At 37.0% G+C, this 24,774-nt stretch overlaps 1 protein-coding gene across 6 annotated transcripts in view; it reads left to right on the top strand.

Moving 5' to 3' along the window:
- Dscam3 (Down syndrome cell adhesion molecule 3) overlaps nucleotides 1-24,774 on the top strand; it is a 118,752-nt gene that overhangs the window by 38,506 nt on the left and 55,472 nt on the right. For all 6 annotated transcript variants that reach the window (XM_011067265.2, XM_011067275.2, XM_011067257.2 and 3 more), the window contains one exon: nucleotides 20,193-20,283. In XM_011067265.2, the coding sequence (XP_011065567.1) occupies nucleotides 20,250-20,283 (34 nt within the window). In that variant the 5' untranslated portion in view covers nucleotides 20,193-20,249. The remainder of the gene's footprint in view (nucleotides 1-20,192; nucleotides 20,284-24,774) is intronic.

The raw sequence follows: 24,774 nt of genomic DNA, 5'->3' as shown, positions 1-24,774 counted from the left end.
CATTATGCAAGCTCTTTTGGTATTAGCGCATCGTCAAGCTAATTCGAAAGCGATCTTTCGAATTAGTGCGTTCGCAGCCGCGGTTTCCGCGGCAATGTACTTCTATGATGCGATCGATGAAATGCGAGCTGATTTCGAGACCACTTTTGTCTCAACCTGAAAGGTCCTCTCAGGTCAAATACTCCGCCATGAATGTTCCGCGTTCAATTCGATTGTATATACGTGCGCTACGCAAGGGAAAAAAAAGGAAAAGAAGGCATTCCGCATTCTTTACTCGATTGGGCATTGCTTCTCACTTCACGCTCTTCATTTTTTATCTAGGTTTAACAGTGATTATACACTATTAAATATTAAAGAAGTAATGAAAACCCAATTCTTAAGTTAAACAACACTTTGTTACTTTCATGTATGTCAAAATATAAATCAATTCATTTCTGTGGTTAGTTTCAAAGTAAATCATATTAATTTAATAAATAATTAACTTAGTAAATAATTAATTAGTATAACTTAGTAAATAATTAATTAGAATCGATTTTTATGGATTCTCTTAAGTTAAGTTGTTTAACTTCATTGTTTTAATTAACGACACGTTGAGTAAGAGCAGTGATAACCTACAGAAACAGAAAATGTTTAAAAGTTGAGCATAATTTAAATTGACGTTACAAATTCAACAATGTATTCCGAGATATGCACACTTTAGAAAATAAAATTGAAAGCATGTCACATATACCTATTTACTGTCACATATGTTATACAATATCTGTGCTCGCATCTCTAACAATAAGCTATGGCAGTACGACAGCCGTGTTATTCTTCTTGACAAATATTCCACGTTCTATCGTTCGTCCGTTTACAGCGCGAGAAAGATTTCGGACAAATTCAATGTTATGGCGTTTCGATACGATAAGATAGAATTCACTTGCGATGGCCAAAGGATTCGCGTAGAAATATCTTTTATCCGATCATCGGGTTCGTTTCGGTCCTTATATTCTTTTCGCTCGACGAGTTTTTCGAAGTTCACTTCGTAGTTTATATTCCACCGATGGTGCCAGCATCTTTATCGAGGATCGGAAAACCCTAATTCCCTCGAGGAATTTCGCACTAAGAATTTATGCTACGGAAACAATTTCCGATGCTCGCTCGTCTGAAAAACTTCCCGATACCCTCCTCTTTTTTAGATGGATTTAGGGACGGCGGAATGCAAACGCGACATGCACATACAAGAAGAGCGCGAACTACCTTGCACTGCGCACATGCATGAGTAATATTTAGATGTCATTTTATTTGAAATTTTACCTACATAGTCAGGTAAGAAATGTCTGGGGTGAATTTTATTAAGACTTTTATACGAATACCTGATATGCAAAAGCAACTGTATCCAAAAATATAAGAAAATTAGATATTGGAACTCTGAATTTTTTAGCTTCTTGGTTATAAATTGGAATTTTGAACAATGTAATTTGTCATCTAATTTTCATCTTCAAGTTATGTACAATACTTCAAATCTAATAAATAAAATCAGCGCGATTTATAAAATTAAAAAATTTATTTATAAATTTGCATATAAACATTATATTAAACTCCAAGCATCCGCTCCGACCAAAAATCAAATTCTTTTTTTCTATTTAACTTATTGGTTTCAACTTTACTTATAATTGTTTTAAAAATGTGCAAGACGGTTATGAATCCTATACAAAATCAAGGGAAAAAATTGCAAAAGCAGGAGTCAAGTTGCAAAAAAGTTAATTCTTTTTACTCTAGTCAACCTCTAGGTTTACCTAATTTTTTATTTTGTTTATTATTATTTTTGATATAACTTGTTTTGTCAATTTTTTTCTTTGTATTTAATATTAAATTTTTATATGAATTTGATATAAAAAGGAAAAGGCATTGTATTTTTCCAATAAATGTGTATACATGAAATATGATGTTTTTTTGTAATACAGTAAATAATTTTTTTTTATTTTAACAGTAATAAAAATATTTCAAAATTTTTTGTAAAAATTTTGATGAATTCAATTTGACTATTTTTGCATCTATACAAAAAGTAACGGACACTTCAATTCCAAAATCGACTAAACTCTTTCTCCAATTGTAAAATCAGTCAAGTGCATTTTATTTTAATAAATAGAAATTGTATTTTTTTTCTCATATTGTACACGTTTTGTTCTAAACATTTTTTATAATAAAAAAAAGTTTTATTGATAATTTAAATAAGAAAAAACTTTATACAAGTTTTTTGTCAAAAAAAATTTCAAGTATAACGACCCTTGTTATTAATAGCTTATTCATATCTATGTTACATAATTTTCGCTGTGAAATCCTCAACTATTCAAAATCCTAACGATGCAATTTCCGAGGCATAATTGTAAGATTATTTGAAAGTTATAAGATACCGTGTCGTATAATTGTTCTGCGAACAATTAACAAGCTAAAAACATGCACTATGCAAACTAATTACCATAATAAACTAGGTGTAACAGTCAACGTAGTGGCAACTAGCGGTATAATGTAATAGGCCGCAGGTCACTACAATGGTGCACGATTGTTACATCGCGTATGCTGTTGAGAAGATATATCTCACATTGTTTTTAGCAGTGTACGACAGCAACATAACAAATTTAGTAGTATTAAATCACGGCATTAAATCACGGCTATGATCATAGGCATTACTTGTGCGTTGTTGAAGACACAATACGGGATATAAAATACTCCTACTGTGATATAATTGAAATAGTGGATTCGTAATCCCACTCGGACGTACGTCACCAATTTGTCGTGACATATAACGTGACGTGGGAAATTGATAGATTCAATATTCCATATATATATATGCGCGATCAAGATCCCTTACTGGGACAGTTGATAACGGAGGCGCGGAGTGCCGTCTGTATTTACTATCTCGGTAAACGGTCGTTTATTACTCCCACATATCTGGCAGTGCTCGCGTCGCTAAATCACCGTTTCAACGGGATTACGGGTGTGTACAAAGATAAGAGTCTAAACCTCACCCTCGTCCTAATCCTCCACACGGTCGCGTGATCGCAATTGCGCGCGCGTGGCCTCAACGATTAGCCCCCAGCAGTTGTATTGCATAGTATAATGTAATATAAACACCTTATGATTGCCCTTAAGGGACCGGGCAGGCGCAGTGTAACGGTAAACCCATCTATTTGTAGAGGAGTTGGAGAGGTGAAACGGTTGGAGGATCACACGCCCATGACTCGCGTTTAAACGGCCGCGAGGGAAGTGCGGGATCGAAAGTATTTCATTGTGTAACGTTTGAGAGCCAATGGCCCGGCAATGTGCTCTGGTGTAACTCTCGTATTACGCACGACAAAACGTTGGCCCTTTGTACTCTTTAACAGCTGAATGGGAATTATTCGGACTCGCGGCTGAACAACAGCCAACACGCGTCATACAATTAGCGCTATATCATTGTCGATTGTTGTTAATATCATCGTTAATATCATTTTATGTCGCATTTTCAAAAAATTCCAATAATAGATTCCTACCATTCTTTAAGTTGAAAGTTTCGATCGTTAAGCGCGTGCCTGTAAATTTTAATCCCTAATTACAATTCTAAATCATTTCGTCAAAAAAATTTTTACTATTGAATTTTACCCTGTCCGATAAAAGAAAAAACTAGAACAAAACAAATAATTTCTTGTAAACATCTTTTTAAACGTTGAATATGAATCTGATTTCAAAATTCCTTCATCATGTCACAAAGAGAGATTTTGAAAAATTTGCAGTTAAAATAGCAAAAAGGGCTGTTTCCATGTATTTTATATTATAATTATAATACATAACGTGCTGGAGAAGTTTTATTACAATCAAAATTAATTATGTTATTAGGATTTTTATTTTCAGCCTTTAAAAGGATTTTTTAGTATCGATTATAATATAAATTAAATATCTTATTATAAATATAGAGTATATTGCAAAAAAGCTGATAGATCATTGACGATTTACGAAATAGTTTTTAATTAGGTCTTATTTAAATTTAATTTAAGGGCTTGTTTTTTTAAGCCACTCAATACAAATCTGATGTCAAAATTGATTTTGAAATTTTAAAATCATGAAAGATTTCATTTTGGCAATCCGAATATTCTACAAGTTTTAACATTCGTCATATTAAACCATTTTTATTTTGTCACTTTGGACATCGCATTTGTATTCAGATTCTTTATGCGAATATCTGTAATGCGTTATCGTTACAAAAAATGTAGAGAAAACATAATAAATAGTAAGCTTATGTAATTAAGATAGAATGAGATGGTAACAAGTCTTGAGAAAATTTATTAGTATTTTTATCTTAAATTAGTTTTTCGAATGCATCTTTTTTGTAATTATTCATATATGTATGCATAATACATTATTATGCATATAGGTAACAAATTTTAGACGAAGTAAAACATTACATACAAATTAATGTATGTATATTATGCTTTAGAATTCTTATAATTAAGATAATCGGCTTAACCTGTTCAGCGCTGTGAACTCGTTTTTCTCTACATCAACGCACAAAGAAAATCGTAACATAATGTTTTACGTTACATTATGATTTTCTTTGTGCGTTGCAAGTTTACTATTACGTACAGGCTTCAGTTTACGATCAATACTTAACGTAACGTAACGCGGATGTTCTGTATAAAGAAAGAAAAGAACTTAAAAAGTCCTTAAGTTTAAATAAATATCATTGAAAGTTATTTGATAAATCATGTGTTTGATCAATCCAATTCATAGCTTTTCCGTAATAGAACGCTTTAAATATCTTACTAATCATTGCCGACACTAAAAAAATCCTTTTGAGGGCTGAAAGTCCTAACAACATATTTAATTTCGATTGTAATAAAACACCCCTAACATATATCGTTATAATACAATCAAATATGTCCTTTTTGTAATTTTCAAAATTGTAATGGAACAATTTGAGAAATGGATTTGCATTCATCAGACAAAAAATTATAAAAAATGATTAGTCTTGTTCTCGAACTAGGTGCTCAGTCATACAAAAGTCATTTTTTTGTCGAAAAGTGATTAAAGAATAGTATCATTATTCAATAGTATTAAAGATAATTTAACTTTTAAACGAATCATTGATTCGAATATAATATAGATTATATATGCAGATTATACTTATGTTCTTTCAATTCTTTGTACTTTTTATTTTTCTTTTTCCAACACTCAACCTGTCTAGTACATATTATTTCAATTGAAGAAAATATAACATAACGCTACTACAGAGAACAGAGACATACATTATATCTTTAAGAGAAAATAATTTTGCGACTCCAGCATATTTGCATATTACAATTACAGATTGGAATGTTGCGCGCGTAAAAGGAAACTGCGCGACACGGTACGTAATATCACAGTCAAATATCACAACGGACACGAGTATTCGCTATGGCATTCAACGCGTTAACATTGTAACAATCGATTAACGCGGTTTCTGGTTAGAGCAATAATATCCTGTTGAACTGGTCTTTGTAAAACGAATGCTTTTGCACAACAAATAGAATCGCACGAATATATCGAAATAGCACGACGCGAAAAGTTATCGATCCTACTCGAATACGACTACTTGCATGCAAATACCTATCATTTTCTTTCTCTTTATCTGCCATTCTCGCATATCCACATAACATGGCCAAAAATGCATAGATACAAATTCTGCAACTTTCTTCGCCATCAAAACGTTTCTGTGAACGCTCGTTACATTCCCGTCTACAACGAATGTAACTCTGTCTCTCGACGTGGTCGACAGATCTTCCTCGACATTTACGGGACGAGCGACGATACATCAGCGTCACCCCTAAAGATTTCATCCCCTATGGCTCGGCCATCAGTCCAAATGTCGGGCAACAGCGGCTGCCTGAGATATGAACTTACATTTCGAGATTAGAATGAAATTCGGTGAATTTATCGTATAAAAAATTTATCGTGATTAATATAGTACCGAGAAGTTAAATGTACATTTATCTCTGCACGTTGGAGTAAATTCAGAAACTGATTTGCTTCTTCAACGAATAAAAATAGAACATAGAATCGTGGTCACAAGAAAGATATAGTAAGATAAAATACAGTTAGGGAGGCGTATATAAATATTTATCGCTTGTAAACATTTAAATATTTACTTTTCATTTTCTGCGCATTAGGTATTTGTTTCATTCGCATTCAGTACATCTATCATACATAAGTTTTTTGGTGGCACTGTAATATTTGCTTTTATTAACTTTTAGTACTAATAAAAAAAGTAGAAGTAAAATTTACATTAACGCTAATGGTATACGGTTTACGATGCAGCGACTTTCTAAATCTCAATAAAACTTGGTGTAACCAAACACCTCTTTTCCTCAGCTGGAAGAGATTGCCGCTAATATGGTGCGCTAAGAACTCGGGGTAGGGGTGCGACATTATCGATTTCTCGCTATCGGGTGATCCGATACCTCGATAACACACGTCCGCCTCACGCTGTACGCCGACGAAATGGGAGAACTTTTGACGCGCGATAAAAGTTTCCCCGACATGACTGGAAAAGCTTCCAGAAGCATCTATCTTTCGCAAACAGATCATCGATGCTCGTAGTTTCCGCAAGGTTCGCACTTTGACGAGTTCATCAAATCGCATTTTTATCGTACTTAATTAGGATTGTTAATCGCCGCTCAAATTGAGCGAGTTATGAAGGAACTTAAAACGTAGATAACATGGCCACAGCGAAAGCCGTGCCAAAGTATGTCGGAAAATGTCAGAATATGGTAGAGAATAAGTCATGATGAATAAGAGTAAACCTACAGATTACACAAGAGCGCCGACAGTATAAACTGGATGGGCTCAGAGTTCGTACGATGAAAGCAGAATAAGCTGCGGTACGTCAGACTCTTTTTTTTTCCCCTCTTCTTTTTTCTGTGTCGTGTAAGCGACATCTTTTGCGAGAATTCATCTTTTTCAGCGCGCGCGCTCTGAAAAAAATTAAAAGGGACGGTAAATACGAGCTATTATCTCTCGCAAGTCGCAGTCAAAGGATCTTTTCCCCATGTACGAGTCCAGACAACGACAAAATTTAAGCGTAATCTGAAAAAATTACATCAAGCTGTTTTCAAATCAACACTTTTGTTTATAAATCGTATAAAGATCGATTTATATTATATCAGATCAAAAATAAAGCTGACATATATTTCATATATTGTATGACAAGGTTTTTCAAGTGTCTGTTGATTAGCTGCAAAACAGAAAAAGTCTCAGATCTCTGTCTTGCAGCCAATCAACACACTTAAAAAATTTGTCATACGCATAAAATATTAGGCTATAAGATTAGGTCACTTGGCGGTACAAACGTTCTAAAACATTTGATTGACCAATCGAAAGAAAGAATTTTACTAATTACAATGAAAAAATGCTTCGAAGTAGTAATTGTAGCATCAAGTAGACCGTAGTCTAAAATTGAAACCACAGAAACAGTTACATATAACAGCAACATTAGTGCAACATTTACAATGTTACCGAAGTATTACCGGAATGTCGTAATGCTGCTGCAATATTGCTGGAATTATGCTGTGTTATATGAAATATTATCAGCGAATATTTTCCGTTCGCCCACTGCGAATCCCGCGAATTTCGTGATTCAAGCGTTAATCCTCGTATTTCAAGATACGAAATTTTTTTCAGCTAGCAAGTTAGATAAGGTCGTAACGCGACGTTCTCGAGCGTGGACTCATCCGCGTACAGTTAGGCGACGAGAAATCACCGGTCCGGAATACCACCGGGTGGCGCGGCGGCGACGAGAGCGTATAAGAGGGTGAAGAGGGGCGGAAGGGGGTGCTCGGTGCACCCTTCCATCGTAATTCAACGAGAATGGCCGTGCCATCAAATGCGACGATACCGCAGCGCAACCTCGAATGCCCGTAGTATACATACATATAAGCGAGTGTGTGCATTCACGGGTCCTGTATTAAGGCGAATTTGCAATATTCGACCGATAGCATGACTCGATTGAACGGCGTTGAACGTTTACGCTTAAATATCCGAATGGGACGCCTTTCGTGTCCCAGCCTTGTCTCTACACCGCTCGAACGCAAATATCCTGACTTAAATATATAGCTTCGTACACGACCCGTACACCATTTGTTCCTATTCCGGTAATGCAAATAGTTTCTCCCGAGTACACTGACACGATATAATCGAATACCCGCTACACGATTTAGTTACAGAGTTAGCCGGAGGAAATGGTCCACGGATTAACAAATTAATACTAGCAAAACTAACCAGAGGCTAGATATTCGTAAATTCTAATTGAGTTACTTGTAATGTCTATTGGTAATTTTCCTTATAAATCTAGTTAGCAGAGTCTTTACAAAAATCTATCTTCATATATTATTATATTATATTAAATAAAAAGAGCAGAGCCTATAGATTCACTCTGGATTATCGCAAGGGACAGATAAGGATCTCAGGATAGAAGCTGAAACCTCGATTTCTCACACAGGAATCTGTCGTACACACAATTAATGAAATTTAAAAAACCTATAATATGTCAAACACACAAACTGTTTATTTGTGTCTTATACTTGTATTCATCCTTAAATTAAATTTACAGTTATTTACAGAAAATTGAATGCTAACGAATCAATCGAATTAAACAAAAACTTCTTCATTTCCTTTTATAAAGAATTGGTAATAATAAATTATATTACTAATTAATTAATTTCTAGGTTTCAAAATTATACTAATAAAGTGGTATTACATACTTGATCCTGTTAGAGATCTAATTCGACGTCTCGTGAGAATGGGGTGGATCCAAAGGGATAAGGGATGTTTCGTGTCAGAGCTAGTTGGACGCGGGCTTACGTTCGCCGCGCGATTCGACAGCCGCGCGCGTCTATCCGCCTGTCATTAATGTATCGCCACATATATACGTACGCTGGTACCGCGGCGGGTGGTACCTCCGGTACACCAGCGGTGTGCTGTGCGCGTCGAGCAAACACCGGTTCGCTACACGGTAAACATATCGGTACCCACGATGGAGGCGGACGTGGACGAAGGCCGACGAGGGGGCAGGAGGGGGAGGGAGGGGGGGGGGAGGCAAAAGCGACGATGGGGGTTGAAAGCGGAGTGAGTGAACGAGCGGGCGAGTTTGCGGGCCCCGAGAGCGCGGGCGCGCCACGTCGGTGTGTCGCTAGTAATGAATAGGACATAAATCTGCGGAGGTTCTCTCTCTGTGCCGGTAACGTCCCTGGGATCTCTGCGGCCCTCTCTCTCTCTCTCCCTCTCTCTCTCTCTCTCTCTCTCTCTCTCTCGGTAGCGCCATTTACGCGTCTATAGACGCAAGCGCGCGCGCGTACTGGCGACGGCGGGGAATTTTCCAGGGCGACGCGAGTGGACGTAATGGACGTCCACTTTTACGAATACGCGTTCTTCCGTTTCCGCGACAACGCCGCAGGAAGCGATGGAGACGGGTGGGTTTTATTCGCTGGTAGGTAAACGATGGCTTCAAGCGACGGTATGGCGGAAGAAGCGCCTCGGGCAACACGGCGCTCGCACTTTTTTACGGCCGGAAACTGTATTCGCGAGTATCGGTCACTTTTGCGAGTTCGGAGCATCGTTCAAGGTTTGTACAGACAGAATGTTGTACAGAGAGAAAAACGGATAAAATAGTAAGTTACTTATTTCTTTTCAATAAAAATATAACGTCGCAAATACGTAAAACTCGATAAAAAAAAACCTATTGGACTGCTCATGCTGACGGTTCTAAATATTATTCGGAAAGGTTACTCTGGAATTACCACCGAGCAGCAAAAGAAAGAAAAAAAAAAAAGATACGCGGATTTATTTTTCGCGTATTGGGTACGTGAATGATAATGAATTATCTCTCGCCTCGTCGAGGTTTACTCTATTTATGTGCTATACGTTTTCGCGAGAATCCAATATATTATTTTATATATACGCGATAACGACCACAGCGAGAGAAGCGGCGATGCAAATTCTAGATCTACTTTGACCCGATCATGGGCCAATACCCGCAACGATATTACTTTCTGGTCAGTCCACGGTACATCTCAGAGATCGTTTTCATCTCGCCAAGTCTACGTCGAGAAGTCTACGTGGAGAGGATCCGCTTCCGCGGCCCGGAAGCGGGATAGAGCGAGAAAGATGGACGGATCGACCAAGCGGCAGGTTTAATTTCCGGTCGGGTAAATTCTAAAGTGGCGAAAAGCTGATCGCGATTCGATGGAAAATGCCGGGAGAACGCTAGGGAGAAAATTCGTATAAATATCGTAGGCAGTTGAGAGAAAATAAATGAAACGAACAATGATTTAACTAAATCGTAGTTGTAACGTGATCGTTTCTAAAGATACTAAAACACGTTCATATTTCTCGAATATTCTCTCCAAGTCGTCAAGTTTTTTTTCTTTGATGTTTGTTTTCCTTAGACAACTTTTCTAGTCTTTTTTGTTTGAGTAAACCATTTGGAAACGGTCGAACTAAAAGGCTTTCGCGTTCATGTGCCGTCTTACGGTCTTATATTGACTAACGAGTAATTTCTAGAGCAAACTGTCACAAGTTTGATTAAGTTTGAAATTTTACTATCACTCAAACATGTATAAGTAACATTTTAAAATTTAACAGTATTATAATTTTCAAAATGCTAAGGTAATTTTGATAATAATTGTTCGTCAAGTCCTCCATTTGAGGACTGTTGACCCGATTCGGGTAATAATCGATAGACGCTGAATGGTTATTAAGTATTTGGCAATCCAACAATTACATGGTCTGTGATGTTCATAATGTTCAGCAGATGCAACGTGACTGAGTAATGTATTAATGACAAAGCTAGATAGAGCCTATCAATATCGCATTAGTAATAAATTCATAATACTGATTGTAAATTCAAACTGTATATCAAAAGCGTGATTATTAACGTTAAAAATAACATAAATATTCATAAATGAATGAGAAACGCCATGACGTTTTTGTTAAACATTTTTTTCAAATTCGATTATTCCGTTATTGTTTATTACTGTTGTCGTTTATTACTGAGCTGTTTATTACATTACAACTTATATCTACTATAAAACGTAAATTATGTAAAAAAAAGATAATTAGATGTGTAAGTTATGTAGAAAAGAGACAGTTAGATGTGAGAAAAAAATATGTCATCTTAAAGAATAAATTACAGAATTATTTTAACATGGGTGATAGTTAACGCTCATTTTATTAAAAGCACTTTGAGGATGTAGATCACTTTATGTTGTTATGCAAAATTTTCGTACAATAAATATTTTGTTATTTTAAGATTTAACGATATTGAAGCAGGCAATTTAATAATGTGAAATGATAATGAACCATTCAGTCTGACACAACAGTTTCCGCAATTTGGTGTAGCATAAAATATACTTACTAATTAATGAGTAATTTATTTATGAATTAATATTATTATATAATAAGAGGGATAATTTACGTACACGTTTATCATTTGATCAGTTGATTTTGATATAATCTGTTCGATTATTAACTACTTAACAGTAATAATTTTTGTAACAGTTATGTATAAAATAAAAAGCTAGATAAAAGCTAACCATTAAAGGCTATCTATAAAAATTATATTATAAAAAAATTTGTGAAATAAAAATTTGAAAAATTTATTATAGTTAAAATAAAATATTAAATATAAAAGATTTAATTCATGACATTTATTCGAATTTATGAAACAATTCGTAATTGAGAAGATACGGAAATTATTCTGATACACTTTATACACGCAGGTCACGCAAAATTTTGCATAATATTAAAATGGCAAAACTTCTGACCGTATATTCAGCAATGTAACTTTTGATTAAATGTTCCTATCCTAATGTATTTACATGGAAGAGAGAATTAACGGATTGTGCATTGTTAAATTCATAATGTCTAATTATATTCAATTTGAGTTATTTTTAATCATTCCTAAAAGTCGCCACTGCTTCTACTAAATATTTCGCTAATTTAACTCAAATAATGGAGTTGAATAATTTAACTCAAAAAAATGTATTTTAACTCAAATATAATTTATTATTTACTAAGTGCCTACGTTCATATAAACGTTGTTTACTTTGAAGCTAACTATATAATAGGAATTGATTTACATTTTAACACACATGGAAGTTAAAAATAACAAAATATTTGTTTTTAACTCAAGTAATTAGATTATCATTACTTTGATATTTAACGGTATAACCGTCATCATTTTTTATACCATCAAGTAGTTGACTATAGTTCTGTTCAACAGAAGCGGAAATATCAATTTCATTTAACCTTATTTAAACTATTGTAACTATTCTATTTAGTGGTTAGTTAATTAGCCAACTAAATTCGAGGACATTAGCTGCCTGTGTCTCGTTCAAGGATCCTTGAATTCTCCAAGACCCTTCAAAACAGGTTTCAGTATTGAGACCAACGCGTCGAGGGGGAAGCAGTACGGAAAACAATTTCATCAGCTTCGTTGTCACTAATCAGCACTTTGGCAGCGAGCAAACGCTGATGAAAAATTCTCATTGAAATCTCAGGAGTCCTTTTTTCTTCGCGGCTGTCTCTACCGCGACGCTATTACATCGCTGGCCGAACAATATCCTTTCCTCACGACGACGTAGAAAATCGAAAAGTCGGTTGGGAGACAGGCGGAAGAAAAGGCCGAACTGGAGCTCTAGAAAGGAGACGTCCCCATTCAGCAGTAGCTTAACGATCTATCCTTTTGGAACGACAGCACATCCTCCAACGCTCTCCCGCAATCTCTTCTACTCTCGCTCGTATCTACCACATCACCGCGTCACTGTGCCTTATTCTCCGCTATTCCTTCTTTTCATTTCACTCTTTTCCTTTTTCTCATGCTTTCAGCAGCGATATCCAATTATTCGAAAAGATTTAAACCAGGAAAAAATAGAGATATACGTCAAATGATCTTTTTAATCGTTCAATAAATTAGCAATTTGAGATAAGATAAGGAAAAACTATTTTTTAACGCGACAGAAAATTATTGACTAATTAAATATAATATCGCAAAAATGAAATTATTCTTAACACGATCAAATGTCTGTCATTTTCATTTTACAGCCCTCAAAAATCACCCTTTTTTTACTTATATTACTGATAATTTTTTTTTAATTATGCTTTTTAAATAATGATGATATTTTATGAAGTTTAGTTTACTTTTGATGATTGATAGAGTAATGTTTACTTGATTCATTCATAATTCAAAAACCACATTTTTTTTAGTTGTGCCACTTTTTGAGTAAGGGAACAATATAATTTATATGTAGATAAGTTTAAAATGCAAATTGATACCTAAAAAATAATCATCCGGTAAATTAAAGTGCGTATGTATAATTATGCATCTCATAAAAGTGACTTAAAAAGTGACTTAAAAAATGACTTTTATAGTGATCATTTTAGAGTCATTTTGACGATTCTGATGTCACGATGACTTGTGTTCTACTTGAATATATCCGGCCACAACGAACGTTAGTTCAATATCACCTTTTATGCATAAGAAGACTGTTAACGAAGGGGGAGTTAATTGCGCGATTGTATCTCAGCGGAAAAGCATAGAATTACGCAGAAATACCCTCGTTCTTCGCCTGGAATCGTTCATGAATTCGCATTGTGAGTAAAACTCATAGCGCAGATTCAAAAGCGACGAAAGCCCTTTTGATATATTGATGCCTTCTGCGGCATTAACCGAATTTTCAATGCATAATGATTGTTTTTTATACGCTTGTTATATCCTTTAATACACGTTTTGCAGAAAGCATCTTTCTTTCTGATGTTTCAATGAGCATTAAAGGTACTAGAATTAATTCGCATTTGCAAGGAAGAATGAAAAGACACATAATGACTACCATTCTCTTTTACAATAAACGAGTCGTTGCTCGGATGTAGATATGTAAATGATCCCTTAAGTCTTTCTATATTTGCGCAATACTGTACAAGCGGTAGAATAAAACGATTCTCACTGGTCCATTTCATTCTATTAATTGGTTAACATTAATGACGTGAAGTCATTACGGAAGTTTATTACAGAATCATAAAAATTAATACAAAAATATTCTACTAAAAATATTAATTTTTTTATATCCCTAAAATAGAGAAGATACATGATTTTATTTACATTTGAAACGGACATACAATATTTCGAAAAATTGAAATTCTGCAGTTATAAAAAAAAGTACGACACAACGTCGAAAAATTCATTGCACCGAAATATTATTATTTGAAAATGTCACTTTCAGAGATATTCACGAATACGAGAGTGTTGAAAAATCACAATTTCAAAAACCGGAAAAACAAACGGTACGCTGAAAAGCCATGAGAGGTGAACGATTGAGATATACGATTTTTACTTAATAACATTTCGTGATGATTTTATTCTAGTTTTCTCGATTTTTACACAGGGAATAATTTATTTAAGAATACAGTTTTGAAATCTCTCAGGGGAGTGATATTTTAAAATAACAATGTAAAACGATAATGTTGCCGAAATTTCCAAAACGTACTTAGATTATCTATTGTATAGAACAGCAGTATTTCGATTTTCCATCGACTTTCATTCCCCGGAAGATTCGTTGGGATATAACGCATTCGAACGAACTGTGCTCCGCTGCGTTGCATGAAAACAGAAAGCTTAGCGCGAGATATATCGAGTAGCGATATATCTCGAGCGTAGCGTAGTTTTTCCGTTGCTTTTAATCCCACGTACCAGCGATGCTATTATTGCCTACAATTCAAGCACACGTTGACAGCCGGCAGTCGATTATTTTCCCCGCGGTGAAACATTCGTGCCGCGGTATCTCGTAACCGTAACCATCGGCGGGCTCTCTCTCTCTCTCTCTCTCTCTCTCTCTCTCTCTCTCTCTCTCTCTCTTTCTCTTTTGCGCGCGCGCGTTCGTTAAACACCGCCCGAATTTATGCTTTATGCGATCTGACAGTGTAACGAGCGTGAGCGAAACTTTATCGGATTACAATCAGAATACCTCCTGCGGCTCCGTTGCTTTCGATTCGATTAAAATTGCCCAGGGCTCCTATTATCGAGACTGGTTGATCGTTTTTCCTATATATTTTTTTTCTTGCGGAAGTCGTAGCTTGCTTCAAAGCAGCGAGCACTTTTATTCAGCAGCAGTAAACAATTTTGTATTATCCTCATTCGTAGAATTTAAATTGTTTACAACAAGTTTAATTTTCAGAGCGAAGATCTGTGATTCGAATATGCAAATTTATAAACAATATTAAAATATTCTTAGCAAATTTTATTGCTAAATATTGTATTTAAGAGTGTTATTATTTACTGGAAAAAAAGTCAAAATATTCGCAAGCAAATATTACATGTAACGTTTTTTTCATTATTCGTTAATTGTAAAAAATTTGAGTACAGTGATAAATACACATTTCTATGAAACACATCACATTAATTATAAAAGAACGAAAGTAAATAATTTATTTGCTAGGAATAAAATTTTATTTCGCTATATTTAAACAAGGATTTATTACAGTAAAATAAATATATCTCACAAATAAATTTTTAAGTATATTTTTCTCAGTATAGATCACAGAATCTTCGCACACAATCGTATTTAATGCAACTATACATTCCATATAAATCGTACATTCGCAATCAATTTGATTCAAAGTCTCCTCAATACCATTGAGAACATTTGATAAATTCTCTGTCAGACAGAGTGTACTTGAGATCATTTCCGCATTAACGTGCAAACGTGTCAGGTTGATACTTCGGCGTGGTTTTCGTGATATATGGCGGTGATTGCGCGGTGAGGAATGGCGTGCTGAAATTCCAACGAAGTTTCGTTAACGATGCGCCACGATGGGGCGTCCGACGCGCAAAGAGCGCAGAGTCATTCGAACAATCTCCCTTTACGGTTATCCTTTACGTCCTTCATACCCGCGCGTTCTCGAGAGACGTGATTTCACGATACCGCGATTTTACGACTCATGCAACTGAATTATTGTCTTGTAAACGCGTTATCCAAGAAAATAATAAATGATACAATGCTTTCTACTACATACGAATTTTGCATTGTTCAACGAAACGTGTAAGATAAACAGGACAGATAAACGCCACTGTCGCCTTATCGTAATAAAGATTAACCTTTAAGTTAGTGGAGTGCTTAGAATATCTCAAACAAATTTTATTTTTATATTTTTCAATAGTATATATAAAGTTTAATAAATTTACGTTATATTTATATTCTTATGAGACAGAGGAATGTAAAAATAATTCACTTTAAGGCACTTTCTAGGCAATTCGTTTTTTTTTTCCTTTTTCAGGTTTGATGATAATTATGAACAGAGTGCTGTTGCCACTTACCTAGTTAAAGGTAAAAGTGATAAAGTGTCGTAAAAATTCTCTCTAAACATGTTTTCTTTGTAAAGTAAAAAAATTTGAGTTTCGTAAGATTCTTGTATTACTTTTACACACACGCACATCCACACACACACATACACGTACACAAATTGCATTTGTACATGTACGAATGCAATGTGTAAACTAGTCACGCAATGGCTAGCCGCACGCGTAACGAGGTAAAGAAAGGGAAACGTTTAATTAAAAAATTCCAGGGACAAATTGATTCGTTTCACGTTTACGGTATTCTCGTAGTTAGACAGAACTATGCCGCCATCTTTCTACCAATGTCGATCGAATAGTTATGAATCCTTTACTAAAAAACTATCATATCGCTAAATTATCAGTATACAATTTAGAACATGCAGTCGAAAGCAATAGGATCCTGAACGTTCCCCATGTACGTTTTTTTTTTTTGTTCAAATAAATTCGCAGAGGTACGATGTATGCCAATATTGTACACGCGATAAAGGATATTGCATTTCATCGTTATGAAATAAGCGAGAGGAAAAAAAATGTAGATTTAGCCTTCAATTGTTCAATTTCTCTCGATGCTTCCTCGCTATAATTACGATGCTGGAGATCCACCGTTCGTGAGATCTAAGCGAATCATAAAAGGCATCCAAAGAATACGAAAAGTAGAGAAGCTGCATAGTATTAGCGATCGTGCGTAAAGAACAGAAGTTCGTCGATGCACTGAGAGAAATGATTTTGTTATAGGAACAAATCAAGGGAAAGCAAATGGGATATTTGTTAAAAAACAGATCGATTTGTTACGTTTTGTGATTGCAAATTAATTCATCAATGTAACAAATAATATATATAAAAGTCGTAACGATTGCAGGATTCCAAATCGTAAGAAATTGATCAATTCTAATCATTCTCCCTATATTTGACTGTGCTTTCCTACAACTTAGGACTCCACGATCATCTACGAATTCTGTCTGTAAACGAGCCTAAAGTCTATCTAAAAAATAGATTAGATATTCCATATAGTTTACTTCTGTTACTAATTGATTGGTAACAGACTAGCAGCAAACACAAGAGCAAAATTTGTTGTCACATATCACCGGTTAAAAAAGGTACTGGTGGCTTGCTAAATTAATAAAATCCTTTCTCTCAGTGTGGAGATGCTCGACGTCAGCGATCTGCGATTCGTGAATGGAGATGTCGAGTGTCGTTACGTACGCTTGAATGTGTACTCACGCACGAAGTAAATTCGACGCACGGTTTGTGTGTGTGTGTGCGCGCGTTCACGGCGGGCGCTCGAGATAAATGAAATTCATAAGACGGGGTGGTATCCTTGAGACGGGACTTTCCCGTGCCGGATAGGCGATAGTTTCGCGCAAGACGAAGCGAGAGAGAAAACCCGCCGGGGTTAGTGTGGAGGTCAGGGGGGCTCGTGCAACAAGTGACGTTATTAGGTTGGCGCTGGAGGGTTGCAAGGGAGAGAACGGAGCGAATCATAATGCATAACTCTTGCCCGTCCTTGTCTTACTGCTCGCGCGCGCACAGCCATTCAACTTCTGCGGAATTGCTCGTGCCAGCTTACCGAATCGCCCCCTCACCTCCAAGATCGAAAATTGGTAACTGTTCAATGAACTAGATGCCACGTTATTTTTATAAGATTCACTAAGAAAATAATGACAAAATCTTATTATAGATATATGTAAAAATTGACATTAAAGTCCTGAAGTTTATCAATACGAGTTTGACAATAATATAATTAGAAAACTCGTACATGTAATGTTTTAACGTTTTAGATTTTCAACATTATCGAGAATTGAGAATCTGCGTGATCAGTTAAACTGCAAAAGTTCCTTTGTATGACTCTGATCAGGAATACGTGAGCAGTTTGATAAGTGAGTAACTTTTTGAATAGAAACTATGCTGAAAAATAAGTCAAATTTTGGTTAAAATAAAAAAATAAAAAAGTCACTGACTTATCAAACTGCCCACGTACTTTAGTTTGAAAAATTGAATGGAGAGACAAATAATGGACTTGCCAAGTTTTCGATAAGGATAAGAACCCACGATTCTCATATTCGCATATCGCCTGCTTTAATCTTTCTGATAAGCTCAGGTTATGATAACCATGGTGAACTTCAAAAGCTCGTTTGTGCTCAGATTGGTGCCAAGTTACGTTGAGCTCATTCATCCTTGTCGTCCGTTACGATAATCGTCCGGTCCGAAGACGTGCCCCGTCCTAGAAAACTAAATTTCCATTCCCGTTTCTCGGCGGTGGTGAACCGCGAAAAGAGAGACCACGTCGCCGTAACAGAGAAGACAAAGAGGCTTTATTATACGAGGAGAGCGATGGAAATTGAGAACGGCAAAGGGCGGAGATTGGCAAGGATGCCGGGTGTTCCCCTTGGCGTCGAACGGCAAAGACGACTACCTTATATCCGTAGAACTCAGATTATTACCGCTCAAGTCGGTTATCCTCCTTTCTTTTTCATTACGATAGGTTAAAATGCATTTATCCGCTAATCATGCGTCGTCATTTAATTCTCTACGTTGCGTTATTGTGAACGTAATATAAGTTCACTTTGACCGCAGTTTAATTCATTCTTCGGTCTTTTTATCTTAGAAAAGAAGAAAAAATCTATTAAAGTGAGATTAAAGTTAATATTTGATGTTTAAGACCGCTTTATTCTTCCTATTTCTCCTTTCATTCTTTCATGACTTTAAAGATTTAGTGTCAGAGGCGATACTGATTACAGTATAACTCATCCAAACAGCTGTGTGATAAATGTATAGATATATAAAATCTATAATATATCTTGCCAATATACATCTAACGCTAAGTATCATAAAAATTCGATCTCGCTTGAAGGAACAAAGGAAGCTTTTTAGAGCTAAAAAGAATCTTAAAGATATCGTATGATCGAAGAGAGTATTCTACACGTGTAACACGGACATAGCAGCGAGAATGGAAAAGGGAGCAGCGGAAAAAAGAAGGAGGAAAAAAAAATGGAAAAAGGGAAACCCATTGGACGACAGGGACCACCGTCGTGTCGTCAAGCTAGTCGTCCTTTTTCCGCGTCGCGGCCCCCTCTGTCTCTCGGCACTTGATTTCCGTCTTTCCCATTTTCCTCTTTCGTTCCGTATCTCCCGGACCTCCTGCTCGTCCCGCCCTCGTCTTCATCCCGAGTTTGCCATTTTTGTTTGTATTTCGTGGTGATCGTGGACCGGAAACGGACGTCCGCGCCGTGAAAAATGGCCGCCGTTGCACTTCCGGTACGGGAACGTTCTCCTTCCCCTCTCCTCGCAATTCCCTCTGCCCTGAATTCTACTACTGACGCTCTCGTTCCGAGCGAAACGCGTTTCGTCCGACCAACCCCCACGGCGGGGGGTTCTACCTTTCTGCTCTTTACCACTGTCCTGTCCGACTTTGGCCATCGACCCATGTCCAAACCGTGACCATTTGATGCAACGCGCTACATATGTTCCTGACGTCGTGCAAACCAAGCGTTTTATCATAGTTCCGTGAACTATCCAATTGCATGTGATTGTAGTAATTGTCACTCGACACTTCCGCTATAATCATGCTGAGAGAGAGAGAGAGAGAGAGAGAGAGAGAGAGAGAGAGAGAGAGAATCCCAATAAACTATAATCGTCGATGTGTATTTTAGCAATCATAATTAAAAGTAGAATTCTGTTCGGAAATACATATAATATTAACGGATTAGAATTCGTTTAACTTCTCTTCAATTTTGCGTTGTTCAATTATTGATTGACAGAGACTTTGAATTAAAAGCTTATAGTTCTAATTCACTCACTGTGTATTCTGTTTCAGGAAAGTTTCAAGAATGTGTTGAGCTGATTCCATCCGGATATACTCAGGGTTTTGGGAATGGATTCGACATTATTGCTGCTCCTACTGACCGGTAAGTTTATAAAATACTGTACTTCTCGCCAAGTAATTTGGAAGAAGCGTCGAGGTTCTTCGGCGTTGACTTGGAGTCGTTAACGTAGGATCTACAATTTTAGATGGACTTTCACGCGGAGAATATATCTAAAAGTCCCGGCAAAACTTTGGTAGCAAGTCTCACTTGTTATAAACTTCGGTCCGGCAACGCTCTCCCCTTTGCAACAATGAGTTATTCCGCAATGTTGAGGAAATAAAACGGTTCGCAAACTGGAAATTTCTCTCGCGTCTTATTTTACAGTTAATAAAACTGTCTCATATTCGTGTAAAGAAAATAAAATTGTTTGCGGAAATAGCATCGCAGTATCTACAAATAAGTAAAGGCAAACTCGTTTATTCAACAATCGTTTCATGAATTGTTCAACGAATTGTTCAATTGTGACAAAATTGTTTCTTATATTCAGTTTCACAAAATGAATAAATGTAAGGTAAAAGAGAAATAACTTTACGTTATACATTGTAAGCAAAAATGGAAATTTCATTTCAAGACTTGAACAAAATTTTCGGGAAATACAATATCGATATTGTATCTCCTGAAAATGTTGTATTCCACAATACAAAGATAGAGAAAAACTAATGTTACCACAGCTTTAAATGAGTCTTCGAATGGGTGTTCGAATTGAGTCACCGCATTTCCATTCTCCAGGCACACACGAACGTGTGTAAAGGACAAAATAAAATTCGCAGTCTCCATCGAAGCGAGAAGAGGCGTTTGGGGAAAGTGACTTCGATTTGACGCTCCGTGAACTTGCAGAATAACCCGGCCCTTGCCTGGGGCCGCGGCCGTGGAAAGAAAGGTGAAAAAGGCGAAAAATGCGTCCATTCGCGGCGAGCATCTACGTCCGCGCACGACGCCGATGGTCCACGGTCCACGGTCGATGACCACGTGGAAGGTAGGAGCGAGGACGAATGCGAGAGCAGGAGCGGGAAAAACAGAGTGGAGGAAAAAAGGAAGGAATACGTTTGGTTTGGCAGTGGGCGGGTGGGCGTCGAACTCGGGACATCGCGCGCGGATGACGAGTAATCGATCACGAGCACTCTGCCAACACTACGTGGCGAAGAGCACGGTGGTTCTCATTCGACACCAAGAGTGGAGAAATTTCCTTTCCCACGATAAAACGTCGATCGGCCGTTTTCAAAAATGTAACAGTTGCGAAACTGTGAAAGATGGAACACGATGACGTGACGGGAAGGGATCTATCTAGACGATTAGTCCGACATCTCGGAAAAACGTGTCAGAAATTGTCGAGGTGACTTCCCTCGGCTATAATACATCTTCCCATCGCTTCGTTGATAATAGTAGAGAGAGAGAGAGAGAGAGACGCGTCGATCTTCGACACGTCGGGAATTAGTTTCGGAATGAAATTCGATACCTGTCGGTAGCATCGGCAACTCGCGGAGGAGAGCCGGCCATCGGGAGCTGTCGCGCAAATCCTCGAGCATAGCTGAGAGCCATGCGCCGGAGATATTTGCGGACGAGTTCGTAATGCTTTCACGAAAAATACAGAAACCCCCGGCAGGCAACCCGTCCCCCCTCGCACCCGGTTACCCCGGCCGTCCCTGTATCGATTTCTGTCCGATGGAGTATCGCGATACTCGCCCTCTCACCACCTCTCGCTCTCCTCCCCGATCGCCTCTCTCTTTGTGACTCGTCCTCTTCGTGCCCCTTTCTCCTCCTGCCACCCCCGCCCTCCACATCGGTCCCTCACTCTCAATCCCTCTCTCGCTTCCTCTCTCGCATCCGCGTGTCCCTGTATCGCGATTTTCAATACCCTACCCGCATGTGAAGCAAAGGTGGACGTCCGGGCGAGATAGATCATTACTTTGACGAGTTTCTTTCGTGACTTAACATTTACGCAATCCAATACCAAGCTCTCTTAATCCTAAAAAATACAAAATACACGACAAAATATCTTAACAAAAAGAAAAGAATTGATTACGCGAAACGTACGGGCAGCGTAAAAAAGTAGTCTAAATTAGGTTAGCGCGTAAACGTAATTCAGAAAATGTTCATTAAAATACGAAAATACGGGATATGTGAAGATCTGTTGTAATCTCACGCAAACGTGAGTTAATCTCACATAATCGTTGCAGAATAGCCACGCACTGAAATGATAATGTAAAACGGACGCTACACGGCTAAAATCTGGAGAGAGACGGAGAGAGAAATCACGTAAAAGTACATAATAATACATGCACGTATATGCATAAGACCCTCCTTCTCTTCCATTCGTACTACTCATTTATCACTGAATCCGGAATGGCGTGAATCGTTCGCCGGTTGGATGGAATTATTTATCTCGAAATGAAGGCTACGTTCGGTGAGCCAGGATGGATAGGCAGCATGACACGGATGTCCTGATTTTTGTTTTATCGTTGAAAGATACAACGGTCGCTATAACATTCACCGGCTAACACGTTCGCTCGGGGTCATCGACGATCGGTGACCGACCGATATTCCATCGTAATGGATCAAATAAATGGTGATGAATAACAACATGGTTTTGCTTTAGATTGACGTAAAAATGTGTAATATTCTTTTTCCTTTTTTTTTTTTGTAAACGTAGAGAGGCGACTGTTATTGACGGTGATATATCAAACGCAAATCAAATACGGAGGTGGATAAAGTGCAAATGTAGTAACGCTACAGAATAATTTGATAAAAATAATATATGGAAAAAGAGTAAATATCACGATAAAAATATTTTTTAGAAAAATTTCTTTCAAGAAATTTAATCAATGTTAATACAACGTCGTTATGTCCGCCGGCGATAGTCCAAGATCGAAGATTGAGTGATACTTTTGACATCGCAGTTTGCACGACTCTGTAACTGGAGGGAAACTGGACGCGATCTACTCCATGTATGCAACGATAACTTTATCACGGAAGTTCATTCCATCGGCACACGAAAATCGTGCCAATGAATATTCCTGACAAAAAGCTCTTATCCATACGTAGCTCTAACGCTTGCGTTTCTATATTATCCTTTAGAATCGTTTCTCCCATACCTCTTTTTCTTCATTTCGGGACGCGTGCGTTATACGAGCCCTCGTTACAAAGCGTTGAAGATTAAATTTATCACGAATGCGGAAACCTGATGAAAGACACCGTGGATTACCGTCGTGAATATTATATTAAACCCATTATGCGAAGGGAGAGCTCGTTTCTCTCGTTTAGTTCGTCACTAATGTTTTTGATGTTATTTAAACAACGTGGCTGTCACGCGAATTGAAAACTCATACCTCGGTGTGAAATGTACGCTTCTCTCTGTGCTTTACTTGAAAAAAACAAAAACCAGAAATAACATGTCACAAATGGTTTCGACGCATCTAGTTACGTCGTAAAAGCGGACGGAGCCGGGTTGCATTTTGACCATTCGATTTCGACAAAATCGATTTTGGAGCAGCAACGGTCGCGCCATCGGCCACCGTGCTACATACCGCATTTGTGACGTCGGGATTTTAGCGAACCGTGGGGACCACCACACAGGGCGCGTTGCCAGGGGCGTTAAAATATATGCTTAATATTTACTCCAGACCGCACGGCGAAACGTATGGCTGCCAGGCATAACAAATTTCATTATTAAGGATACTGACAATCGAATGGCGTTTTCGGTAGGGACATTGATAGCGAATGTTGATCGTGGCGAATGACCATTAAATTTATATTTATTTTTGCACGGAATAATTTATAATCGTATATTTGACTTTATTTTCGAAAATAAAGTTTAAGACATAAATATAATAATTAATCGATTTTAATTATTACATAAGTTTATTACAAGTTTATTATTTCTAAAATGATTATTTTTTAAAAATGTAATGTAGTGATTTATTTTCCCATTATCCCTCTTAATATGGATCTTTCTTCAAGTAACACGAACAGATCGAATTACCTACAAATATTTGATCGGTTATTTATTGATACAGTTCTATTCTACTTCTGATCATCCCGATTCCAACTGAAAAGCGAATTCCTATATTTGATCGTGGAAATCGATATCAGGGATAATGCCACCAATGAGATCACCATCCAATAGAGTATGATAATCGAATAGCGGATCTGACGAGAACCAATGGAAATGGAATTTCGACACGTGTAAATATTACTACAGAAATACCAATATATATTTTCAATCATTCAATTTGTAAGGTGCACCGCCATTTGTGCACAAAAACCAAGAATAATTGCATAACATTATTATTATTAGAATGTACAGTTAATTAAATGACAAATCGTATATAATGGTATCGACAATAATAGAAATAATAATACAAGTAATAAAAATAAAACATTGCCGTGTTAGCCACAAGCATTGCATTTGAATACAATATGTACCAATTGTTTCAGAATTGTTTAAACTTGTTTCAAAACTGTTTCAAACTTGTTATCGTTGCAATTTTTGGTTTATGTATTATACAAGAGAGTTGCCGAATGCATACCACTTAA

Source organism: Acromyrmex echinatior, chromosome 3, assembly GCF_024713525.1.
Source record: "Acromyrmex echinatior isolate Ae372 chromosome 3, ASM2471352v2, whole genome shotgun sequence".
NCBI lineage: Eukaryota > Metazoa > Arthropoda > Insecta > Hymenoptera > Formicidae > Acromyrmex > Acromyrmex echinatior.
The sequence above is the reverse complement of the archived record's forward strand: the minus strand, read 5'-3'. Positions and strand labels throughout refer to the sequence as shown.